This window comes from Trichechus manatus, unplaced genomic scaffold (genome assembly GCF_000243295.1).
Source record: "Trichechus manatus latirostris isolate Lorelei unplaced genomic scaffold, TriManLat1.0 scaffold00168, whole genome shotgun sequence".
NCBI classification, from domain to species: domain Eukaryota; kingdom Metazoa; phylum Chordata; class Mammalia; order Sirenia; family Trichechidae; genus Trichechus; species Trichechus manatus.
The window spans coordinates 1,259,345-1,285,957 of NW_004444104.1; the positions used below are offsets into that span (position 1 = coordinate 1,259,345).

General features: G+C 40.9%; 1 protein-coding gene across 1 annotated transcript in view; it reads left to right on the plus strand.

The window, feature by feature from the left end:
* Positions 1 to 26,613, plus strand: part of TNFRSF19 (TNF receptor superfamily member 19) — a 75,304-nt gene that overhangs the window by 27,476 nt on the left and 21,215 nt on the right. The window contains exon 4 of the mRNA XM_004386577.1: positions 2,510 to 2,595. Within this exon, the coding sequence (XP_004386634.1) occupies positions 2,510 to 2,595 (86 nt within the window). The remainder of the gene's footprint in view (positions 1 to 2,509; positions 2,596 to 26,613) is intronic.

Consider the following 26,613-nt stretch of genomic DNA (forward strand, 5'->3'; position numbering starts at 1 on the left):
TCTCCTGCCTTTTCTTCTACCAGAAGGTCATCTGATTCTTTATTTTGGTCACTTGCTAGAGCCATCTTGTCCTTTTTTATATGTTTTGATATTATCAGCTGTCTCCGAGACATTAAAGTATTATTTTCTTTATTTATTGATTGTATGTTCGTTTGTTTCATCCTGATTTTTTTGTTGTTGTTGCCATATGAGGGTGTGTGGGCTAGGTGTGCTTTGCTGCTTGCTCATCTTTGGACATGATAGCTCTTACCACCTTGTCCGGGGGCAAGGCAGCAGCAGGTAGGGAGCCTGTGTCACTGTAAACTGGTTTGGCAAGGTGGCTGAGGGCAGACTAGGCGGGCGGTGTCTGCCTCCTGATGTTGGTCCTGCAATGTGGGAACATTCACAGCCCTCGCCAGATAGGCAAGGATGTCAGATGGAGAGGTACAGACTCACTTCCCACTGTTCAGCAGCTGGTCCAGTGGTGGGAGGCGTGGGGTGGTGTAGGCCCAGTGCAGCGGCAGGCCTGAGTGCTAGGGACACTCTAGCTGCAGTGGCACATCGTGGGCCAGTACGACAGGGGGAGTGGTATATGGGGCGAGGTGGGGGGAGAAAGAAAAGGGAAGAAAGAGAAAAGAAAAAAGAAAAAGGGAAAAAAATGGCAGGTGTGCAAGTGAAAAAAAGGAATTATGTCATGCTTTTTAGTTTTAATTATGAAAACTTTAAATTGTGAAATGTTCTTCTTTTGAGAATTAGAATCCTTTGCCTATTTTTTAAAGTTTTTAAATTGTACTTTAGATGAATGTTCACAGAGCAAACTAGCTTCTCATTAAACAATTACTACGCATATTGTTTTGCGACATCAGTTGCCAGCCTCATGACATGTCAACAGTCTCCCCTTCTAACCTTTGGGTTCCCCATTACCAGTTTGCCTGTCCCCTCCTGTCTGCTTATCCTTGCCCCTGGGCTGTTTTGCCCATTTAGTCTTGTTTTGTTTTATGGGCCTGTCTAATCTTCGGCTGAAGGGTGAACCTCAGAAGTGACTTCATTAGTGGCTAAAAGGGTGTCTGGGGGCCATACTCTTAGGATTTCTCCAATCCCTGTCAGACCAGTAAGTCTGGAGTTTTTTTTTGTGAGGTAGAATTTTGTTCTACATTTTTCTCCAGTTCTGTCCGGGAGTCCTTTGCCTATTTTTCAATTACAATGTTCACTTTAACCATAAGGATTTTTAAATTTTAAGTTATAGACTGTAAACTGTACTATGATTAGAAGTATTTTTCAATTTTATTTTGCCCATTAACCATGCTAATGATGCTTTATTTATGTTTGCTCTTCAGACATCTTAAATTTTTTTTTTTTTTTTTTTGCGGTCAAAGCTTTAATCTCTTCTTCTCTGACTCCCAGGTGTCTGCATGCTTAGAAAGACTTCTCCATATCCACACTGTATAACTGTCTCCTTACATTTTCCCAATACCCTTATGGCTTCCTTGACTTTTTTAGCCCCTGAATTCCAAATGTTAAAAACTAGCACTTTATTTAGGAGTCCCTGGGCGGTGCAGATGTTTTAGGCACTGGACTACTAGCTGAAAGGTTGGTGGTTCAAACCCACCCAGAGGCTCCTTAGAAGAAAGGCCTGGCGATCTGCCTCCAAAAGGCCAGTGCAGTTCTTCTCTGCACACATGATGTTGTCATACATTGGAATCAACTCGACAGCAACTAACAACAACAATAGTGATTATTTCTAGATGGGGCAGTCTACTCTGTACAGTTGGGGTTGCCATGAGTCAGAATTGACTCAACAGCAACTAACAACAACAACAACAGCACTTTATTTATATGGTGTTTTGAAGTTTAAATTACAATAGAAAAGCCAAAGATCACTAATTTCATATTCCCTGGCCAGCATCCCCACCCCAGTGTAGGCAAAGTGTGAACTGAGAGAAATCAGCAATGTTGTGTTAAGTGAAATTGGTATTTATCAATTTCCCACAGCATGCTTAGGCGGGCTTCTCCAAGGATGTGTCTATAAAAGATACTGCAATGCTGGAAGCTATATCACTGGTATTTCAGATACCAGCAGGGTCACCTATGGTGGACGGGTTTCAACAGAGCTTCCAGACTAAGGCAGGCTTGAAGAAAGGCCTGGCAATCTACTTCCAAAAATCAGCCAAGGAGAACCTTATGGTTCACAATAGAATATTGTCTGATATAGCGCTGGAAGATAAGTCCCCTAGGTTGGAAGGCACTCAAAATACACAGTGGCTGCAACAATGGACTTGAGCATACCAATGATGGTGAAGATAGCACAGGACCAGGCAACATTTCATTCTGTTATACCTGGGGTCGCCATGATTCAGAGACGACTTGATGGCAATAACAAGAACAACATTATATTTAAACTTTTAAGTACATTTCTTTTAAACCATAGAACTGTTAATGGAGACTGCCCATAATTTATGACATAAATCTGTTTGCTCAACTGTGAGCTTAGATGAAAGTGCTAACAGGATTATTTTCTTTTATCTTCTAGATATTACAGGAAGACGAAGCTGGTTGGTTTCCAGGACATGGAGTGTGTACCTTGTGGAGATCCTCCTCCTCCTTACGAGCCACACTGTGAGTGAAATTTACCCAAACATCAGATGGGACTCTTGGCTTTTTTTTAAAAAAAACTTTCTTCAGGTGGCAGATGGAGTAGAATCCGTCTCCACTGTGGGGCTGCAGAGTGTGCACCCCTTGACTGAGCTTTCTAGCAGGATATAAAGCCCTTTTATTGTGGGCTTCAGTCAGCAAACTGTGCTCATTAGTTTGAATTGCAGTGAAATACAGACATTCTGCAGTGGTCCATTCCAGTTCTTACCTTTTATTCTAGATATATAACTCAGGCAACTCCAGTTCAAAGGTGCTCTACATCAGAATGCCTTTGTTCTGTGGCCCCACCAACCAAAAAAAAAAACAAAAAACTACTGACTATCGAGTTGACTCCAACTCATGGTGACACCATGTGTGTCAGAGAATAGAACTGTGCTTCCCAGGGTTTTCAGTGGCTGATTTTTCAAAAGTAGATCAAGGCATCTCTGGTTGAACTTGAACCTACAATATCTTGGTTAGCAGCGGAACACGTTAATTGTTTGCACAACCAGGGCTCCTTTGGCCTCACCAACACCATATAAATGTTTTCCCTTCGTAGTGCCCAGACACTGTTCTGTGGTGGCTTCTCTGCCTTTCCAGAGAACTTTATCTAGATAAAGCACTTACCCTAACGAATGTATTGTTGGATGGAATCTTAGATGTTTCATTCGTTTATTCATGTTTCTCCTTTAACCAATAGATGAGAACAGATAACCCACTGCATGCTGCGTATACCACTGTGAATGAGAAAATCAGGCAGTTTCCACTTTAGATTCACACTAGTTAATCTTTGACCGTAGTTTTTCCTTAGATATAAAAGGTATTTGTTGCAAGTTAATATCAACCTGCATTGATTTTGTATGGGAAGAAGAATGGTCCTCAGTCCTCTTCATCCTAAGTACAAACCTAATGAAAGCCCAAAGTTGATGAGACAGGAAAGGAGTGAGCAAGGACCTCCCAGCAAGGTATTCTCAGGTCATGCTTATCTGGGCCAGAGCAGAGCTCTGGTGAGCTGGGCTTAAGGGAACACAGAACGAGCTACCTCCAGAAGAGTGGATGAGGGAAGCTGGTTTATCCCATGCATAGGTTGCTCAGGCCTTCTGCAAGCATTGATAATATAAGTGTTTATATTTAGGAGTTGTTGTTATGTGATTTTCAGAGTATGGTATCTTAGTTTCCTAATGCTATTATAACACAAATGTCACAAGTGGTGGCTTTGAAGAATAGAAATTTATTTTCTTACAGTTCTGGAGGCTAGAAGTCCAAATTCAGGGCACTGGCTCTAGGGGAAGGCTCTCTCTCTTTTAGCTCTGGGGGAAGATCCTATGTCTTTCAGCTTCTGTAGCCCTGGTATTCCTTGTTCGTTGGTAATCTTCACATGCCATCCATCTTGCCCTGTTTGTGCTTGCTCCTGTGTCTAACTTGCTCTTTTTATAACTCAGAAGTGAGTAGGTTTAGGACACACCCTGTATTGATATGGCCTCATTCACATAACGAAGAAAACCCTCTTCCACGGTATTACATCCACTGATATAGGGGTTAAGATGCCAGTACATATTTTGTGGTGACATAGTTCAGTCCATAACACATGGAATCTGTCCTCTTGTTTCTTTCTATGACAAAAGTCCCCTCTGAACTAATTAAAATTTTTGCATTATTTGATAAGGTCACAGACTACTTCTCTTTCCAAGAATTTCATGGTGCAGTCCATTTCATTGTGCCTTTTACCAAATGGTATTACTTTCTATTTTTCATTTGAAGTGATAGAAGAGCAAAAAAATTAAGACTCTTTATAACTTTTATAGAAATGTGTATTGACCCTCATTTTTATGATACATAAATGCTTGCCAAATAAATCATTGCAACTAACAAATGCAATATTGTATGCCTACTGTGTATTCAAGGAGCCCTGGTGGTGCAGTGGTTAAAGCTCTTGGCCTCTAACTGGAAGGTCCGTGGTATGAACCCACTAGCCACTCAGCAGGCGAAAGATGTGGCAGTCTGCTTCTGTAAAGAGTACAGCCTAGAAAACCCTATGGGGCAGTTCTCTTCTGTCCTGTAGGGTTGCTATGAGTCAGAATCGACTCAATGGCATCAGGTTGGTTATTGGTTCATTAAGTATCAGTCATGATACCTGTTTTATTTTACTTAATTTTATCTATAATCCTATCATTAGCCCAATTTCGTCAGTGAGAACTGTAGGTCCAGAGGCATTTCCACTGTTGACTGGTAAATGGCAGAGACAGTACTCAAACCCAAGTCTGTCTAACTCCAAATTTTATGCGGTTTCTACCACACTTTACTGTCTCTTAAGAAAAATCAAACTGTCTAATCTGCCCTCAGTTGGCTAATATCATAGGCTACATGTTGACTTTTTCTTGTATACAGTCATGCATTGCATAATGTCCATTTGGGCAACATCTGACCGCATGTACATCCTTGGCCCCATAAGGTTATAATAGAGTTCAAAAATCCTGATCGGAGAATGGGATATAGCAATGTAACCAGATGTAGCAAATGCAACAGCTTCCCACTTGCAACATATATATTTCATGTCTCTTGTATACAAAGCTATTGCATATAATGGTACAGTATATATATAACCTATAATACATATGTGTTGATAGTCGTAATAAACACCTATGTTACTGGTTTATGTATGTACTGTACTTTCTATCATTTACTGAACTTCCCCTATTTACAAATAAAAAGTTTACTGTATAACAGTATATGTTTCGATTCATAGGCAGCAGCATCCAATCTCATGTATCACGTATCTTTTGAGTTTTATAGCATTATCTCTGTTTCTTTCTCTTTCAAAAATATTACCATGGATGGTGCTCTAGGCAGAAGCACCATGCCATCCCTCCACAGCAAAGATATGAAAAACTAAGCCAAACAGAGAAAACAGCAATCCTGAAATCCTAAACTTCAAATGAAGAGATAAAGAACTCAGCCAAACATCAGATGGAATAAGAAACTGACAGAGAACAGAGAGCGAGGAGACATACATGGAGAGGTCTCCTATCAGCTAATGCAGCACGGATCCACCATCTTGGACTCCTGTCAGAGACCAGCAAACAGGGGGTACAAGAAAGCGGCTTCACAGAGCTTCGAGCAGGAGACAGAACAACCATTTCTCATCTCTCTGTACCTTCCTTCTCTTCCTGTCCCCTGGATACCTGGCACTGAATACTTCTACACCTCCTAGCCAGGCTGTACTTCAACACCTGCGAACAACTTCCCCAGACCTCGTAGCCACACCGGTGAGATCCCTGAGAGCTTTGCTGTTCTTTTTTCTTTCTAATTTTTATTTATTCATTCTTTTCTTTTCTTCTTCTTCCCCTTTTTGTTTTTCTCCATTTCATAGTCTCTCATCTCTCCACTCCAACGGCAAGCTCCCCTAGCGCTCTTTTTTATTTCTTTGTATGTTTTTGACTCCTGTTCCTCTCTCCTCTCTCCCATACCCATCTTATCTCCACATATCACAATCTCCCCACCTCCATCCTGCTTACCTGCATGATGCGCTTAACATCACACCACCAAACAGCACAGGCATAGCCTACCGGAACCTGTCCTGCACTGATTACCAGCCCGCCCTGGTGGCTGTAGTAAGTGCCACAAACAGTCCATCCCAGCAACTCCTCTTCAGCTAGACCTGCCCTGCTGTACCATATCTAAGCGACTGACCCTGCCAATTGGAGAAGGAGGCAAAAAGTATCGTGCCCACAGACGAGCAAACAACAAAGAACACACAGCCTGCCTGCTCAGACATAGCCAAATTAAAAAAAAAAAGGATGACACAAACAAATCTACAATCAATAAACGAGAAAAATAACTACAGAATGCCCTGAAGACAGCAGACAATATCAAAACATTTAAAAAACAGGACAGGATGGTATCCTTAGGTGTCCAAAATAAAACACCAGATGACTTTCCAGTAGAAGAAAAGGCTCTAGAACTACCTGATAGGGAATTCAAATCTCTAATATTCAGAATTATCCAAGAGTTGAAGCAAAAAGCAGATAAAAATGAGGAAAAAATAGACAAATTCATGGAAAAGGCAGACAAATTCATGGAAAATACAGACCAAAAAAATGGAAGCATTCAGGAAAATAATGCAGGAACAAAATGCCAAAATAAATTCACAGCTAGAAATTATACAAAAACAACAATTAGACATCCAAAAGATAAACAACAAGATTTCAGAAATGGACAGTGTCATAGAAGGTCTGAGAAGCAGATTTGAAATGGTGAAAGACAGGATCAGCGAAATTGAAGACAAACACTTGAATACAACTGAGGAAAAATCAGAAAAAGAACAAAGAAAAATGAGGAGACCCTGAGAATTATGTGGGATACAATCAAAAGCAAAAATCTGCGAGTGATCGGAGTTCCAGAACAGGGGGAGAAAACAGAAAACACAGAGAGGATCATTGAAGAATTGCTAACAGAAAACTTCCCCAACATCATGAAAGATGAAAAGCTGACCATCCAAGAAGCTCAACGAACCCCATATAGGGTAGACCCTAAAAGAAAATCACCAAAGCGTATCATAATCACACTCACTAAAATCAAAGACAAACGAAGAATCCTGAAAGCAGCTCGAGAAAAACAAAAAGTCACATACAGAGGAGAAACAATAAGACTAAGCTCGGATTATTCAGCAGAAACCAGGCAGGCAAGAAGGCAATGGGATGACATATATAAAACCTTGAAAGAAAAAAATTGCCAGCCAAGAATAATATATCCTGCAAATAGGCAGCATGATGATGGTGAAATTAGGTCATTTCCAGATAAACAGAAATTAAGGAACTATGGAAAAACCAAACCAAACTTACAAGACTTCTTAAAGGAAGTCCTTTGATCTGAGAACAAACAGTATCAGACCATAGGCTGAATACAGGACACAGGATTATACTAGCCAGATATCATCCTAGGAAATGAACTCTTAAGGACTATGTAAAACCGAAAGAATTACAAAAGGGAACCAGAGAGGTTAATCTGTAAATGACAACAGCACCAGAACAATCAAAGAGGGAATAAGCGGTGCAGATATAGAACCTTCTAATGAAGAGGAAGTCAAGTGATACCAAGTAATAATAGACTGGTTCAAATCTAGGAAGATAAGGGTAAATTTCAAAGTAACCACAAAGAAAGTAACAAACCTACTCATCAAAATAAAGAAGAAAAACATAAAGTCTCAGTAAAAACAAAACAAAAGAAGTGAAAAAATTCCACAAACAAAAGGAACTCCACACAGGAGAGTAAGAGGAACAAAACTGGAGGACATTATGCTGAGTGAAATAAGTCAATCACATAAGGAAAAATATTGTATGAGACCTCTACTGTATAACTCATGCAAAAGTTTACACACAAAAATAAACAGTCTTTGTTGGTTATGAGGGATGGGAGGAGTGGGCAGAACTAAATAGGTAAGTGGTAACTTTGGTGAAGTGTAAGATAATACACATTACTGGGGAAGCCAGCACAGCTTGTACAAGGAAGGCTCATGGAAGCTCATAGACACTTCCAAACTCCCTGAGGGGCTGAATTGCTGGATGGGGGGCTGTGGGGGACCAAGGTCTTGGGGAATATCTAGCTCAATTGGCATAACACAGTTTATAAAGACAATGTTCTACATTCTACCTTGGCAAATAGCATCTGGGGTCTTAAAAGCCTGTGAGCAGCCATCTAAGATACTCCACTGGTTTCACCCCTTCGGGAGCAATGGAGAATGAAGAGAACAAGATACAAGGAAAAGATTTGTGCAAAGGACTAATGGACCACAGGTACCACGGCCTCCACCAGACTGAGTCCAGTACAGCTAGATGATGCCCGGCTACCACCACTGACTGCTCTGACTGGGATCACAATAGAGGGTCCTGGACAGAGCTGGAAAAGGATGTAGAACAGAATTCTAACTCACAAAAAAAGACCAGATTTACTGGCCTCACAGACTGGAAAAACCCCGAGAGTATGGCCCCTGGACACCCTTTTAGCTCAGTGGTGAAGCCCCTCCCAAAGTTCACCTTTCAGTCGGGGATTGGACAGCCTTATAAAACAAAACAGGACAAATGATGCACAGCAGTTCAAGGGCAAGGACTAGAAGGTCAGAGGGGACAGGAAAGCTGGTGATAGGGAACCCAGGGTTGAGAAGGGACAGTGTTGACATGTCATGGGGTTGTTAACCATTGTCATAGGGCAATATGTTTACTAACTGTCTAATGAGAAACTATTTGTTCTGCAAACCTTCATCTAAGGTACAAAGATAAAAAAGAATTATCTATGTGAGATCAAGTTGGTAACAGCAACTCAAAAGGTTTGATGGGTAGCTTGGGGGACAGTGAGTTGAAGATAATGGTGATGGAATAATTTGGGAAAGGATAGTGAGCATAGCAGCACAACTGGAAGAATGTAATCGATGTCACTGAATTGTACATGTAGAAATTTTCAAAATGGTGTAACTTTGGCTATGTATATTTTCACCAAAAAAAAGGTCCTCAAGGTCGAGAAGGGAGAGTGTTGACACGTTGTGCGGTTGTTAACCAACATCATGAAACAATATGTGTACTGACTAATGAGAAACTATTAGTTCTGTAAACCTTCATCTTAAGTACAATAAAAAAATTTTTTAGAAAATATATTACCTTGAAGTGCATCATGCCTCCCAAACTCAGCAAAACCAGTGCTAGTGATAGGAGCAGCAAGAGGCAAAGGAGAAGTATTGATTTGGAGGTGAAACGAAAGGTATCCTATATTGCTTTGCTAAGTATGGTATTCGCACAACATCCAAATCACATAACATCCTGTTTCAAAGAATGTATCATGAATGTTAAGTGACACATGACTATAGTTTGATTTAAGATTTGTTATTTAATGACGACTAAAAATCTAACAAGGAGCCCTGATGGCATAATGGTTAAGAGCTCAGCTGCTAACCGAAAGATCAGAGGTTCAAACCCACCAGCTGCTCCACAGGAGAAAAGACCTGGTGATCCAATACCATAAAGATTACAGCCTAGGAAACCCTATGGTGCAGTTCTACTCTGCCCTATAGGGTCTCAGTGAGTAAGAAGCGACTCAAGGGCCCCTAACAACAACAAATAATCTAACATGTAAGGGATATGCCACACAGCCCATAGAAGAGCATTCCCTTGCCTGCCAAGAACAACTGGGTAGCCACATTGTCCTGCCCATGGGTCAGCTCAGCTATCGTTTTATACAGAAAGTGGTTTAAGATGATGAACTTCGTCCCAAATAACCATAAACAGGTTTAGCTATGAAACCGATATTGCTCAGTTTAAAGTTGGAAAGAACTAGGGCTTTTCTTTGATTTACTGGGTTTAAATTTAGTATAATCTAGTCAGAAGTCTGAGGCATTGGAAATTTTTGCCTTCAGCGTTCTGGCTAAGATTAAAAGAACCAAACCCTTTGCCTTCGAGTCAATTCTGATTCATAGTGACCCAGTAGGATAGAGTAGAACTTCCCTATATGGTTTCCAAGGCTATAATCTTTACGGAAGCAGACTGCCACATGTTTCTCCCTCGGAGCGGCTGGTGGGTTCCAACTGCCAACCTCTTGGTTGGCAGCTGAGAGCTTTAACCACTGCACCACCAGGGATCTGTAGCTAAAATTAGACACCATAAATTAGCCTTTGAGCATAGATTTCACCTATAATTTTTAATGTCTTATGAAGTGCTTGGTAAGTTATAATTTTGAAATGAAAGTTAACCAGTTCAACATATATATACATTTCTTCATATATGAAACTTTAGAAAGGAAAGAAAATTAAATTATTTGCCAATGTCAGAAATGCAGTTTACACAGTTAATAACTTTTCAAGTCATAAAGCAAGACAGTCTGGGGTCTTCTGTGAGCAGTAATCCTTAACGCTGTAAAGAAAAGTTTGCTGCCTTTGGCACAGTTCTTGGGAATAATTCCAGAATATAACTAATCTCTTCAAAAGAGATCTTGAAGTCTTTTGGGGAAATTTTGTAAGGCGCCTTATGTTTTCATTTCTTCTCTACTTTGGGCTTTTTAACTCACCCACAAAGAACTGCTTCTTCAGTGATTATTTTTACCCCTGAGGAGTTCTTGTATTAGACTCTTAGCGACAAAACAGTGACACTGCTCATGCTACCTCAAGTAATGGGGTTTATTTCAAGGAGTAGCCCTTCCTCAGAATCCAAGGCAGCTCGGGAGTCTGGGGGGCTGTGGCCCTCTTGGAGCAGGAGGCACTGAGCCCCACCTGGCACTCTGCCATCTGTGTGACGTAGCTGTTTTCTCAGTCTGTAGGACTCTATATCTTCTAGTTCTTGCCATGGAGTCCCTGTGTAGGGCAGATGGTTAACACACTTGTCTGCTAACAGAAAGGTTAGGGGTTTGAGGTGCCTTGGAAGAAAGACCTGGTGATCCACTTCTGAAAAATCAGCCATTGAAAATCCTATGGAGCACGGTTCTAGTCTAACACACATGGGGTCGCCATGAGTTGGGGTTAACTCCATGGCAATGGTACTAGTACTGGTTCTTCCCACACTTTCAACTGTGTGCTTTGGTCTGTGCTTTCCTGTTTACACTCCTCAAGGAGAGAATCTGATTGGTCTAGTCAAATGCCATCGTCCTTGTGAGGCACAGCCTTTTGCATTTACTCATTTAACACTGTGTAGGTGCCCACTGATTCCAGACACGGGGCTGGGCCCATGGGGACCCAGTGGAGAAAAAATAGATCCCAGTCCTTTCCTTCATGGAGCTTCCAGTGTGGTGGGAGAGTTGTCAAATAATTAGCCAAAACCAAACTTACTGCCATCAGGTTGACTCAGAATCTTGGCAACCCCATGTGTGTCAGAGTAGAACTGTGCTGTCTGTATAGGTTTTTCAGTGGTTGATTTTTCAGTAGCTCACCAGGCCTTTCTTCCAAGGCACCTCTGGGTGGACTTGAACCCCCAACCTTTAGGTTAGTAGTCAAGTGCTTCATCATTTGTGCCACCGAGGGCACCTGTCAAATAATTGCTCAGATTAAAACAGTGTTCATATACATGCAAATTATGATCGTATGATCAGTCCTACGGTGAAAAGGCTACAGGGTGCTCTAAGAATGAATAGTGAGTAAATGACTTTGGAAAGTTAGGGAAGGGTGTCCTGCATCAGTGACTTTTGAGCTGTGATCTAAAGAGTCATATAGAGGAGAATGAGCCTGGAAAGGAGAGGAAGAAGAGGGCCCAGAGAACTGGGTGGAAAATAGGGAGACGGGGGTGTCATACGTGGTGGATGCAGTTTGCTGTGGTGAAGGTGGCGTGCTGTTCGCGACTGTCCCTGGAAACATCCTTTGGATGATTTAGCGCTGTGGAGGCCATAGATGACATTAACGAGCCAGTTTCGTTAGTAATGGAAGTAGAAGCCAGATGACAGGGAGATGGGCAGAGGAGTGGGGACAGCAGTTGCAGACAGCTCTGTGCAGATGTTTGCCTGTGAAGAATAATAGGGTGACAGCTGCAGGAAAGGTGTGAATTAGGGACGGGTTTTGCTTTATTTTCTTTTATAGTTGAGAGACTCATCTGTATGTATGAAGGCTGAAGGGAAGGATCCAGTTGAGAGAGGCTATTTTATAGGAGAGAACAGAAGAATAGTCAGTAACCTCAGACCCCTGAGAAGCAGCTGGGGAAGGACCCCAAAGCAGAGGTGGCGGTTTGGCCTCAGATGGAGGAGGGCGAGGTCCCTGCTGTAAGCAGAGGGGAGGAGAGGAGGACCAGGCAGAGGAACGTATGCGCCCACATTCGTTGGCAGGGGGCTGGCGGAGCACATACCGGGCTGCTTTGAGAAATAGGAGGAAGGTGTTCTGCCAAGAGAGAGGCAGGAGCCGAAGAAGTTGGAGGCTGGAGGAGTACAGATGTTTGAGGGGAAGTTGGTTAGAGAAAGTCATGGGGAGCCCCTGCTGTGTCAGAGGTCCCGCTGAAGTTTGTGATCATAGGGAGGTATTGGTGTGCTTCTCATATGACTGTCCCTAGGACCCTTTGCTGCGGGTTCCACACTGACCGCCTCGGAGATTGCCCCTCAGGCAGAGTTCAGTTACACCCAAATGTGCAACCTGTAACAACCTGTAGGGAGCCCTAGTTCAAACCCACCAGCAGCTCCATGGGAGGAAAGATGTGGCATCTGGTCCCATAAAGATTACAACCTAGGGAACCCTAGGGGGCGGTTCTACTCTGTCCTGTAGGGTCACTATGAGTTGGAACCGACTCGACAGCACCCAACAACAACAACAGTATAACAAGCTATAAACAGATTTTTTAAGGATAGCTGTCTAAATGCTAATAACACAAGAATAAATTTGAACGAGCACAAATACTTTTCTTATATAATACGTGAAGCAAACCAAAGTAACAAAGTAACAGAAAATACAAAGTTGAAAACTTCCCAAGTTTCTGCCAGCCTTCCACGGTTGCACCCAGACTGGCTTGTGGTTGGTGTGACTTTGGCAAGTTACTTAACTCCCCTTGGCTAGGTTTCTTCCTCTGTAAAATGGGGGGATACTTGCGTCAAGTCAATTCCGATGCGTAGCAACCCTGTAAGACAGAGTAGAACTGCACTATAGGGTTTCCTAGGCTATTATCTTTACGGAAGCAGATTGCTAGGTCTTCTCTCCAGTGGAGTGGCTGGTAGATTCGAACCGCCAACCTTTCGGTTAGCGGCCGAGCACTTTAACTGTTGTGCCACCAGGGCTCCTTAGTAAATGAGTTACTGTATGTAAATTGCCTGTCACAGTGTCCAGCAACAGCAGGGTCTCAAATATGTTGACTCCCTTCCTTGCTTCCTCCAGCATGCCATGCTTTTTGGGTGCTTAGCTTGTGTCTCTTAGTGTCTTGGGGAGTGCTGTCTGATGACCGGTGACAGCCTGGGAGGGTGGCGTTTTGCAGAGGCTGTGGTTTAAACAGCCCTGCATGTGGACTGTGCCACAGTAAACGGGGGACTGGTTAAAACTCAGGCATCATAAAACAAATAAATCCTCTACAGCTTACATTTGTAATCATGAATGTCAAAATGTAAGTTTTCCTCCCTTTGTAGGGTACACCTGTATTTCCTGTAAAGTGATTTCAAAAACTACAGGGAAGTTTCTGTCCCTCACGACTCTTTACTTTGTTTTTGCGTCAGTGCAAGTATAAAAAGCCCAGTCTTGAGAAGAAACTCAAAAACGTGGTGTTTAACAGACAGTAGAGCAGAGTAGAAAACAGGATGGGACCTGTTGTCAGAAGTTTTGAATTCAAATCTTGGCTCTGCCTTGTCCTTTTGGTGTAACTAGTACCACTTGCTATCAAGTTGACCCCGACTCATGGTGCCCCATGTGTGTCAGAGTAGAGCTGTGCTCCATAGGATTTTCAATGGCTGATTTTTTGGAAGTAGATCTCCAGGCTTTCTTCTAAGGCACGGCTGGGTGGACTCAAACTGCCAACCTTTTGGGTTAGCAGCCAAACGCATTAACTGTTTGCACCACCCAGGGACCTCCTTCAGCCCCCAAACGATGATGAATTTGTGATGATGATCAGTTAATCCATTCATAGCCTCTTTGTCAGGTCACTAATGACAATGGCTCCTTGGGTGTGGGTGTGGGGTTGATTAGAGACATTACTGTAAGTTGCAGGTAAAAGGCATCCTTTACATGGAAACCACTGCTTCAGGCCTGCACTCCTCATTGTGTGTTTACTTCCGAATAATGTGGGCCCGTTGATTACATGACGTGAAGAAGAAATAGAGAAAAATACACAAGAAATTTTAGAAAAACTATATCCTGCCCTAGGTCTGATAAGAAATGCAGATTTTGTATAATTTCTTTTAGCAATGTTTACTTTATTTGGAACAAATACTGCAGTTGAAACAAATTGGTTTTGAAAAAATTCAAAGGCGTTTTCACCACAGTACAACGTTATTTAAGTGTGTTTAACCTAGATGTTTGCTTTGTTCTTGGGGGCTTTGTAAAACAAGCCACGTGATTCTAAAGAGATAAGCAATCAAATAAATCACTTTGTGCTGAGGAAAGAAAAGCTATGAGCTGTACTGACCTGCAACAATTTGGGAATTTTACTGGGCTTAATGCTATCAGAAAACAGTTAACAGTTCTTTGTACCAATAAGTAATAAATCATATATAAAAAAAAAGATTGTTTTCTCAAATAAATTTAAAGTACCTTCTAAATAATGAATAAAAGTAATTTTAAAATAAACTTTTAAAAGTAGTATTTGCTCATTAAAGATGCTTACAGTTCAGTAAAATAAAAAAGGGGGGGGCACCAATAGTCTCCTAAACAAAACATAGTATTTTGGTGTTTTTCTTTCCAGTCTTTTCTTCTACTTACAGCACTGATTTTTTAAATACAGGCAGTCCCGGGTTACAAATGTCCAACTGAAGTACAACCCATAGTTAAGACCTGTAAAGCCTTTTATATTGAAAATTTGAGGTACATAGAAAATGGTTCATAATAACAAATGGACACTACTTTGCAACATCCATCAAAACATTAGTATTATTATTACTGTATTATGTTAAAGATGTTTTAGTGTTTCTGGAAATGTTTCTTACGCATAGAAGGTAATTATATACGAAGACAAACATTTGGCTAACATCATAACTGATGTTAGATATGAACCGTACCTAACTGTTCCGACTTCGGTACACATTCAACTTAAAGACAGTTTTAGGAAAGGACTCCTTTGTAATTCAGGGAGTGCCTGTAGATGTAATTACACTGTATGTATTATTTTGTATTCTTTTCGCACTTGCGATATATTTTTTCATGTATAATCCATAGCATTATTTTAATGAGATTATTGAGTAAAGTTATCAGACAAGTATTGGCTTACAGCTGGCCTTTTCAGGCTGTCTCTGGCTTTTGTGATTCCACACAAAGCTGCTGGTCACTTCTCGGGTAGGACACTTCTCATAATTGATTCTCACAAGTGCAGTTTCTATGTCCAAGGGCACTGATACCTTTGTCATTTTGCTAAAGTACTTTAAAGGAAGAGTGCCTGGTAAGTACCTCTTTTAAAGAAAACAAAAACAAATTTTAAAGGAAATAAATAGGGAATGGTTTGAAATCAATTTCAGAAGGAGTTTCAGGTTTTACTTAAAGGAGGAAGAAGAATGGTAGTGAAGCAAGTTACTTGAGGTGAATTACAAGTACTTCAGCTTTTATCTGAATATTTTAACCAGCTCAACTCCTGAGATTCAGAAATCAGTGCCTGGTGTTCTTCTAGCACAGGGGAAGTGGTAGTTCAGTGGTAGAATTCTCGCCTTCCATGCAGGAGACCTGAGTTCCATTCCTGGCCAATGCATCTCATTTGCAGCCACCACCTGTCTGTCAGTAGAGGCTTGTGTGTTGCTGTGATGCTGAACAGATTTCAGCAGAGCTCCCAGACTAAGACAGACTAGGAAGAAAGACCTAGCCATCTACTTCTGAAAACCCTATGGAGCACATGGTCTGATCCACAGCCTATCATGGGGATGGCTCGGGACAGGGCAGCGTTTTGTCCAGTTGTGCGTGGGGTCGCCATGAGTCAGGGGCGACTCAGTGCCAGCCAACAGCTACAGTGTTCTCCCAGCACCTAGTAAACCCTGCATGAACTGTATAATGAGATGCAGAGGAGATACAGGCAATCCAGAAGCCTTTTACTTTTGCTTTGGAAGTAGTGTGTTGTATGTACAGATATTATTTTGTTTTGCTTTGTTTTTCATTTCTGAAGCTGAATTCTTCTTGATGAGTCAGCTAATATTCAATGGCCTGATTCCCAGAGGACTTACTGGATCCCCTGGGGACAGGTCCACAGAGCGGATAGGTGGTAATTAAGGGATCAGTTTCCTGAGAGCTTTCAAGTGGTCTGTGGTCCTCAGGCCGAGACTCTGTAATTGTTTGGCGGGGGATTGCTGGCGTGGGTTCTGTTTTTGGAGCCTAGCTTTGAGGATTTTTTGAGGAACAGATGAGTCTGCTATACATTTAAACTAATGCAATAGAAAATGGGTGCTTCTTACAGAGGGGCTTAAACATTTAACTCTTTCCTGCTTAACAGGACTTGCAGGGAATGGGAAGACAATGAGATCAAAGAAAACTCAGCAGAAATAAAACAGCCGAAGGCTGGCGGGAGACAAATTAGGAAGCCAACCCTCACCTCTGACATTTGAAATAGAGAACCCGTCTCATTTCTTAATTTATTTGCTGGCTTAAGGTTCTATTGCTCCTTCTTTTCTTTCTTCCATCATCTATAGCTCACTGCTCTTCTTTTGATATCTACCTTTCTTTTTTGTTTATCTGTATTACGTGTATAAGGAGCCCTGGTGATGCTGTGGTTAAGCCAAAAGGTCAGCGGTTCAAACCCACCAGCCACTCCACTGGAGAAAGACCTGGCAATTTGCTTCTGTAAAGATTAAAGACCAGAACCAAACCCGTTGCCTTCGAGTTAATTCTGACTTATAGTGATCCTATAGGACAGAGTAGATCTGCCCCATAGGGTTTCCAAGGCTGTAATCTTTAGGGAAGCAGACTGCCACATCTTTCTCCTGCAGAGTGGCTGGTGGGTTCCAATGACTGACCTTTTGGTTAACAGCTGAACACTTTAACCACTGTGCAACAGGGCTCCTAGAAAACCCTATGGGGCATTTCTACTCTGTCTTGTAGGGTTGCTATGAGTTGGAATCAACTTGACGGCAACAGGTTTGGTTTCTATTATATGTATTATGTATTTTTAAGGAGCCTTAGTGGCGCAGTGGTCAAAGCATTCTACTGCTAACCAAAGGTAGGTGGCTCGAACCCATCAGCCGCTCTGCGGGAGAAAGATGTGGCAGTCCGCTTCTGTAAAGACTACCGCCTTGGAAACCCTTCTACCCTATCCCATAGGGTCACTATAAGTCAGAATCAACATTATTGGTTTTAACTTTGTTATGAGTAAAAAATAAAGAAAAAGGGAAGGTTTGAATGCCTTCACCCACTACTAAGTTGCTGTGTCCCTTGTCTGGGATGATTTGAGAGCTCCTGTTTGCCTGTGACTATCAGGGGGAGGACACCAGCACGCTGGGCTGAAGGCTCTGAGGAGACCACACGACTTTGAGCAGGACCTCTGGGAACTGGTAGCAGTTGATTATTACCCAGTTAGCTATAAATCTAACTTCTTTTATCTTCAACCTCTTTTAGACATTTAGAGCCAATGAGCTGGTTTAAATATTTACTCACAAAGAAACAGGTTGTGGATTGTGAAAGATCATCACTAAATTAAATATATTTTAGACTAAGTACAGTTTATTTAAAGAACATAAAATCCAGCAGGGCTGTTTTATTAAGTTGTGGACTTCTACAGATTAAACCATGAGTTGTATGTGTACCCATTAGGTGCCTACAAGAAATAAATGGAAGCTTATGGAGAAAGGCAGTCAAAGAGTTCATGCCAAACTTGCAGTGGGAGGAGTCAGAGTTTAGGCTTAGAGATCACTCATTTTCTACAGCAGAGCATTTATCATGAGGTGGTACTTGAAGACTCGTGTTGTGCTGGGAGACAAGCTCTTTGAACTCTGTGGACTCCCATCCTAGAGAGAATAAGAATATGTAACCTTACCCAGTGGGTTGGGATTCCTTTGTCTTTAAACAGGGTTGCGTGTCTGTCCTCTTCCTGTTCAGCCACCTAAGGAAGGGGGTTGAATGTGAGAAACACCATTTTGAAAGTTCCAGGAGGATTTTAAAGAGCACATATTTCTTAAATTCTGATAAGTGCCAGATGCTTCTCTGCATCTCACAGTCTGTCCTCGCAGTGATCTGTGGTATGGATGTTGCTGATGTACTCACTTCACAGCCCAGGAGGCAGAGACACTGAGACCCTGAGAGAGTTGGCCAGTCATGGAAGAGGAGGCAGTATTTGAACCCACGTCTGTGTATAGCACAGATACGCCCAGCTCAGTATTGCTTCTCCACTGAACTCAGAAGGACTAGGAATAAGAGAGTTTAAAGATCAATTTAAAATTTAAAAAAAAAGATTGAAACCAGAAATGGGAAAGTGTAAAATAACTCCTAAGTTGGAAAAAGTATTCAAAAGTAAAAACCAGAAATTTGAAATCAAATTTCAAATAGAGATTAGTTAATATCCCACATAAGTTTTTAAAAACATTATTTTAACTGCTTCATTTATTATTTTGACCATCTCAGATAAACTGTTAAGTATTCATATCTACATCATCTACATTATGAATCATGTAGCCATTTTCTTAAATATTCAAGAAACATCTTTTTTTGATTCTTATGCAATTGTATATTAAAAGGAAGAAGTGATTTTTTTTACAGCACTGATTTTCTTGAAGTAAAAAAAGATATTTCCTATAGAGGGGTTCTCTTTATGAAATATAGACATGATTTGGACTCTTTTTGTTCTCTTGCATTTAAAAAAATTTATTTATGTACATATTCATGCTTCCCGTCCATGTTTCATTTTCTACCAAGAGACCAAAGGGTTATGGTATTAAATTATGTCTTGACATGATCTTTTGGTGGCGCAGTGGTTAAGTAACACAGCTGCTAGCTAAAAGGTGGGCAGTTCAAATCCACCAGCTGCTCATTAGAAACCTTATGGGGCAGTTCTACTCTGTCCTAAAGGATTGCTATGGGTCGGAATTGACCCAACGGCAACAGATTTTTTTTTTTTCCTTGACTATTTTACTTAAAATATCATTAAAAATCAATAATTCTTATTATTGGATGCATATTTTTCTTTAAAGTGAGAAAAATTGCCTCATACAGTTCTTGGTATTAGGTATTTAAGTCAGGAGGCATGTAAGGGAGAACTTTCTGAGGCCATAGGGCTAGCCTAGATACCAGCAAAGTGCTTCATAAAAACATCTCTCATCGTAAATTATCCGCATATCAGTTTGTACTCTCATTATTGACAAATATATTGAATGTCTACCATGTTCTGAGTACTAATGTGGGCACTGGAGATTCCACAGTGAAACAACAGATGAAATTCCCAGGGCTCAGGGAGTTGACACTCTAGTGGCCATGGGTGGGCAGGGGTTGTTATTTAAAATAAGGCCATCAAGGAAGGCCTCATAAATAAGGGGGCCCTCAAGCAGGGTCCTGAAGGAGTCCTGAATGGGTCAAATGGTTAAACAGTTGTCTACTGACTGAAAGGTTGATGGTTCAAGTCCATCCAGAGGCACCTCAGAGAAAGGCCTGGTGATCTACTTCTGAAAACTCAGCCATTGAAACATCCTACGGAGCACAGTTCTACTCTGACACACACGGGGTCGTCATGAGTCAGAGCGGACTCAACGGCACCTGGTTTGAGCAGGGCCCTGAAGGGTGTGAGGGAGCAGGCCTGGGCAGAGTGTGCCTGGCAGAGGGAAGAGAGCAGAGGATGAATGAGTAGATCAAGTAGGGCTTGTAGGCCACACTGTATGGACTCTGGCTTCTACCGTGAGTGAGATGGGAAGTTCTAACTACAGGAATGATGTGATCTGACTAATGTTTTCAAAAGATCATTCTGGCAGCTGTTGAGAATAGACTTCAGGGGAGCAAGGAAGGAAGCAGGAAAACTAGGTAAGCACAATATTTTTAGCTGATACAATGAATTTATACACTTCGAGGAACAGGTTTCCACCCCTTTCTCAAGAGTTGTGTCATATATTTATATCTTGTTTGCTCTCCGTGATGTCTATAAAAATGACAGAATAGCTTTTGGTCAATTTGTTTCTAAACTAAGGCAACCATAACTTGGAAGAGGTTAACATCATCATAAATGTTTTCTAATATTTTAGGCTTATGTATTATTTTAGGGACTCAAAATCTGATAAAGGAGATCAGGAAATGTCTCACTAATCTCTAATACTTAGAAGTATTAAAGAATACATTCACATAACTACTTCATTTAATTATCTCAAGACTAATATGAACCACTATTTTTTGATTCTTCCTATGGATTAGCTCATTTTATCTTCACTATGAAGAAGGCTTGAGTTAAAAAAAAAATTTTTTTATTTTGTTGAAAGTATACACAGCCAAAGATACACCATTTCAACAATTTCTACGTGGACAATTCAGTGACATTGATTACATTCTTCTAGCTATGCTACCGTTCTCGCTACCCTTTTCTACATTCTTCCACCACCGTTATCTTTAACTCACTGCCCCCTAAGCTTTCTGTCTGATCTTTTGAGTTGCCATTGTCAATTTGGTGTCACATAGACAATACTTTAAAAGAGCACAATGCTCAAAGCAGACATACTTTAGTATTTAAAATAAGCTCTTTTTTGGTTCAAAGAAGACTTGAAGGGACAGTTTTGGTTTAAAGGTTAAAGATTATCTCAGGGCAATAGCTTAAGGGTTCATTCAGCTCCAGTGGCTCCAGAAAGTCTGGATTCCATGGAGAATTTGGAATTCTGTTCCACATTTTTCCCTCTTTTGATCAGAATTCTTCTGTAGAATCTTTGATGAAAACTTTCAGTAATGGTAGCTAGACACCATCCAGTTCTTCTGGTCTCATGGCAAAGGAGGCAGTTCTTCATAGAGGCAACCAGACATGCATTCAATTTAAGAAGGCTTGATTTTGAGTCCTGGTCCTAACACAGAGCAATGTGACTTTCATATTTTTAACTTTTCTGTGTCTCAATTTCTTCATGTACTAATGAAGATCCTAATAATTTTAAGAGGAACAATAAAGCATGGGTTGAGTTCCTGAATCTGCTTCAAGCTCAAGAAGAGTGTGCTGTTTCCGACCTAACCCAGAATTTTTCTCTTTACTATCTGTTCAACCAGCAGTAAAATTATAAATAAATTAATAGCAATATCAATTCTGCTGGAATAGAAGATAGCAAGAAACTCAATCCAAATCCAGATTTTCTTTCAATCAAGACCCAATCAGCCTTATTAAACTATGCATATCCATACACACATTTTTTTTTTCTTATTTGGAAGTTAATGGGTGGAAATAATTTGAGTTTCATCATCTTAGAATAATTTCACAGAAGATTATGCCTTTAAAAATGACAGTGAGGTAAATAAGAATTATCTACTTTACAAATAACAGGGAGCCTGAAAATTACAGGATGCAGAATCTTTGGGTGAGAGCGTGCCACTCTCAACATCCCCTTCTCAAGGCTGAAGTCAAATGAGTAAGGTCAGGCTTTCATGGGGGCATGAAGCCCAGGGTCATCATTGGAGACTGGCATTCAGAGTGTTAAGGGGAGTCCGTTCATGGGAACACCGAGGGCAGTGGCCCAAGTTTCATCTTTGTTCTCATTCCCAGATGGCAATCCTCTCTGCTAGTCCCAGTTGAAACAAAACTGTTTTTGAGCTTGCATATCCCTCAGCACAGATGTTCAGGGCCATAATAATGTGTTTCTTTTATGGTGTCTCTTCTATTTCTTGGTGTAGAAGTTTAAAAGGTTCATTGTTTCATCAGTCAAATAAACGTTTTTTTGTGGTTGTTAGTTGCCGTCCAGTCAATTCCAACTCATGGCAAACATAGAAGACCTTATAGGACTGTGGAATAACAAAAAGAAAACCATCATTGAAAGTACGAAAAATCCTTTCGCTTTGTCATATCTGCAGAAAAATTCTATAGACCATCTGCTGCCATTTCGTGGCTTATAATTTTTTAAGTGTTAATTATGGTGTTTATGGTAATTAAAGTACAAAAATTAAACTGTTATAATCCACCAGGTGCCAGATTTGAGCTGTGAAAACTAATGATCTCGCTCTTGGCATAATAGACTGTCTTTGAACAGCTTGTGGCGGTAAATGTTTTCAGTCAGTCCCACAGTCAGAATCGTTGGCACTAACCTGTTCACCTCCCTGCATAGCTGGCCACTCTCCTGTCATAACTACTTGTTCTGCCTTTTCTTCTCTTCTGCTTTTCCCTCAAAGACGTGCAATAGTATTTCACCTACGTGACCGTGATAGAAATAGACTGTAGAGACTCCTGTTTCACCAGATCTGTTGGCCAAGTGACATAAGATAAAGAACAGCAGAGACTTTCTGAGTTTAGGTAAGTAATTTATTAGCATGAGGAATGCTTGCAGAAACCAGAAAAAATGTCTGTCTGAGTATGAACGCATCAAAACTTGTTTTTGAGAAGAAGAAAAAGGAAGTACAAGTTTAGGGGCTTGAGGAATAGTCCATCCTTCTCTATACCTCCAGACCATGATTCTCAGCCTCAGATGAAGGTGAGGAGAACCCAGCTTTGCCATACTCTTACCCTTTCTGTTTCCACTCGTTCCTACCTCATGTTCTCCAGGTAATTAGCATGAACCAACAACTTCCAGAGAGACCTCACTGTTCACTGAACAGTCTGTCTCCCACCCTAGGTCTCAGCTACATGACCTTCAGTAACATCGTCTCTACCTTGGATCTTCTCATTTCCACGAACTCGTCTGTGTCTTGTGGCTAAACTTCAGGATCCCCCTCTGTGGCCTCCAGCTCTCAGATCATTCTCTTGCTGCTTCATAGAGTGAGCCTGCTCTGCTGTTTGCCCCTGGCCTTCATGGCTTCCTTTCTGTTTTTCTCAGCCTGATTCCCATAATCCATCACTTTACCATCTACTGCTTTTAACAACACTTCTGATTCCTTTGCCCTCTCAACCTGCTATCAACTTGCCCCAGTCCTACCCCTAGGCCACTGAGTGACGTGAAACCCAGTTATCCTTTTGTTAAAACGTGACAGGTGACGTCATGTTAACATGTTGTTGTGGTAAGTTGCTGTGAAGTTGGTTCTGACTCATGGCAACCCCATGTACAACAGAACAGATTATTGCCAAGTCCTGTGCCATCTTCATGATTGTTGATATGCTTGAGTTCATTGTTGTGGACACCGTGTATTTTGAGTGCCTTCCAGCCTAGGGGTTTCATCTTCCAGCGCTGTATCAGACAATGTTCTGTTGTGATCCATAGGGTTTTCATTGGCTAATTTTCAAAAGTAGATCACCAGGTCTCTCTTCCTAATCTGTCTTAGTCTGGAAGTTCCACTAAAACCTGTCCACCATGGGTGGCATACCTTCTAGCATCATAGCAACATGCCAGCCACCACAGTAAGAAAAACTGACAGACTGGTGGTGGAGGTTCAATAATAGACATATTTTAAAGAGTATAAAATTCTTTCTCTCTCTTTACCTTGTCCATCTAGAATTTTCTTTTGTCCTGTTGAGAAGTAACAAGTATTTTAGCTCTTTATAAATATCATTAATTTTCATTTTCCACATAGAAACTTCCATATTTTGTACTAGTAAACAGAATCCAAAATCACAGTAGTTGGAGAAGTCTATGATAGCATTTATTTAGTAGTATGAAGTTAAATAGAAATTTTGCAGTTTCTAATTAATTCTACCAATGCAACTAGCTACACTTTCTGACTTGTATTACCAACCAGTTTGGTTATTAAAACAGGTTTTAAAAATAACCCAGGAATCACCAAATCTCTACTTTGTGTGTATAGACACGGGCTTGGTTCCCTGTCCAACTGAGACCATTATTTTCCATTGCAAACCTCCTCCAAGCAAATAAACTGCTTCCCACAGCATGTTTTCACAGAGTCTGGAGTAACCAAACTCCTCTCTCCATTGAGCCAGCACCACTCAGAACTCTACCCACCGCCCATCTGTCACAATCCCAGTGGATCCTTATAGTGTAAATGCTGTCTAACACTATAAAGTGAGTTGATGGTACAACTTAAGTACAAAGCATTGTTATCATGCCAATGTAGCTTTGTTTTGTTCCTAAGCTGAAAAGCCTCAGTATCATCATTCATTCTGACTGCAACAATAAGTACTTTGTATTTCAACTGCTAGAAAAAGAAACAATGATTTGAGCATACCCTTTCCAATCCAGCAGCAAATACTGCTTGGAAAATAGTCTTTCCAAATACTTGAGCCTCTCTCCTTCTCTCCTTCCCAACTGCTCCTGCTGTGATTCTTGCTATCGTCTCCCCCCACTGCACAACCACAGCCTTCCACTTGCCTGCCTACTGCCAGGCCAGGGGACACAGATGGCTGCCCGACTGGCCAAAACTGTCACAGCAGCCTGTCTTGTTTGGGCCACACAGTACGGGCGGGGGAGCTGCCTATTACACAAGGACAGAAGTGTAGACTCTGAGGCCATAATCTTTTCTCATGCACTCCCCAACACTGGGAGGGAGACTCCAGCGGCAACAGGAGGACAAACCCACATGGGGGTGTGGATATGGCTGAGCACAGGCATGGCTCCAGGGGTGAGGGGACAGGAAGGAACTGTGAGGTGACCAGCACCCTGGCAATGCTTGATGTCACTCAAGAGCACAGATGACTGAGTGATTTTTGAAGTGTTGTTAAATTTACTATCAACATAGGGTTTTCATTGGCTAATTTTCAAAAGTAAATCACCAACATTGGATACAATTTTCTACTGACCATTTTATCTTTTTAGTTATAAATGATAGGCTAGGCTAAATGTTCTCCCAGTCTTCTTTCTCCTTACTTTTTCTTCCCTTTAATCCTCTTCCTCCTAAATAGGAGAATGTCTTTTTTCACATTGGGTATCCAGAACATCAAAGTGGAGTTTCATCAATCGGTTCTTGCAACTAGATTAAGTCAAATTGACTTAAATTTCTTAAGAAAATTAAGAGAATTATCGTATATCCATGTAACTGGATTGTTAAATATTCTGCCATAATATTTCAGTAAGTGCAGGCTATTTAAAATATCAACAACCAGAAAAATAGATGTATGAAAAAATATAGGTTTCTTCTTTGTGTCTTCCTTTCAGACTGTAATTTCTATCCTTTCAATGCCACTTTTTTGCATGTAATTTAAATATTTAAAGTCATTTTTGCTTAATTTTTTTTGTTTTTATTTGTCTGTATGTAGTTAATAAGTCCAAATCATGATCTTAGTGTTCAAGTAGCTAGAGCTGAAAGAAACATATTGTTTTAGTTCATTCTACCCAAATACTTATCCCAGCAATTCTTTGAATAAGATTTGGATGACTTGTACAAAAATTATACTCAATTATGGTGCTGTCAGCTTGCATCTCATCCATACAACAATCTCCAAAAATGTATTTAAGGAAGAATAAGTGCAGATTACTCTAGCTTGTCTTCTATATTCCTTGAGTGAGAACATTAACCATTGACTTTTCCTTGAAGATTGGCAACGTGTGCCTCTGCTGTGTATTCTAAGAGCTAATAGTGTGTTTCTGAACTTGGCACCAAAGCAGCTTTTGTTGGAGGATGTGACTGATTTCCCAAGGGTCTTCCCCTTGGTAGAGATATACCCACCTTAATTCTAGCTTCTTTGGACATTTATTATAAATCAGTCATTGATGTATTTATCAGCCACTGATATATGTATCAGTCATTGATATATGTATCAGTCATTGATACACATATCAGTCTTTGATGTGTGTATCAATCATTATACATGTATATATATATACGCACAGACATATACATATAATTGAAACAATGGACTTGAACATACTAACGATCATGAAGGTGATGCAGGACTGGGCAACGTTTTGTTCTGTTATATATAAGTTGGAGAAGACTCGATGGCACCTAACAGCAACAACAACAACAAATATATGAACATATAGTCTTAGTTATCTAGTACTGCTATAACAGAAATACTACAAGTGAGTGACTTTAACAAATTTATTTTCTCACAGTTTAGGAGGCTAGAAGTCTGAATTCAGGGTGTCGGCTCTAGGGGAAGGCCTTCTCTCTGTTGGCTCAGAGGAAGGTCCTTGTCTCATCGAGCTTTTGCTCCTGGGTGATCTTCATGTGGCTTAGCATCTTTTCCCCCATCTCTGCTTCTGTCACTTGCTTATTTAAACACTTTTATATCTCAAAAGAGATTGACTCAACATATAGAAGAGACCCCAAAAGAAAATCACCAAGACATATCATATTCACAGTCGCCAAAACTAAAGACAAACAAAGAATCCTGAGAGCAGCTCATGAAAAACAAGAAGTCACATACAGAGGAGAAACAATAAGACTAAGCTCAGATTATT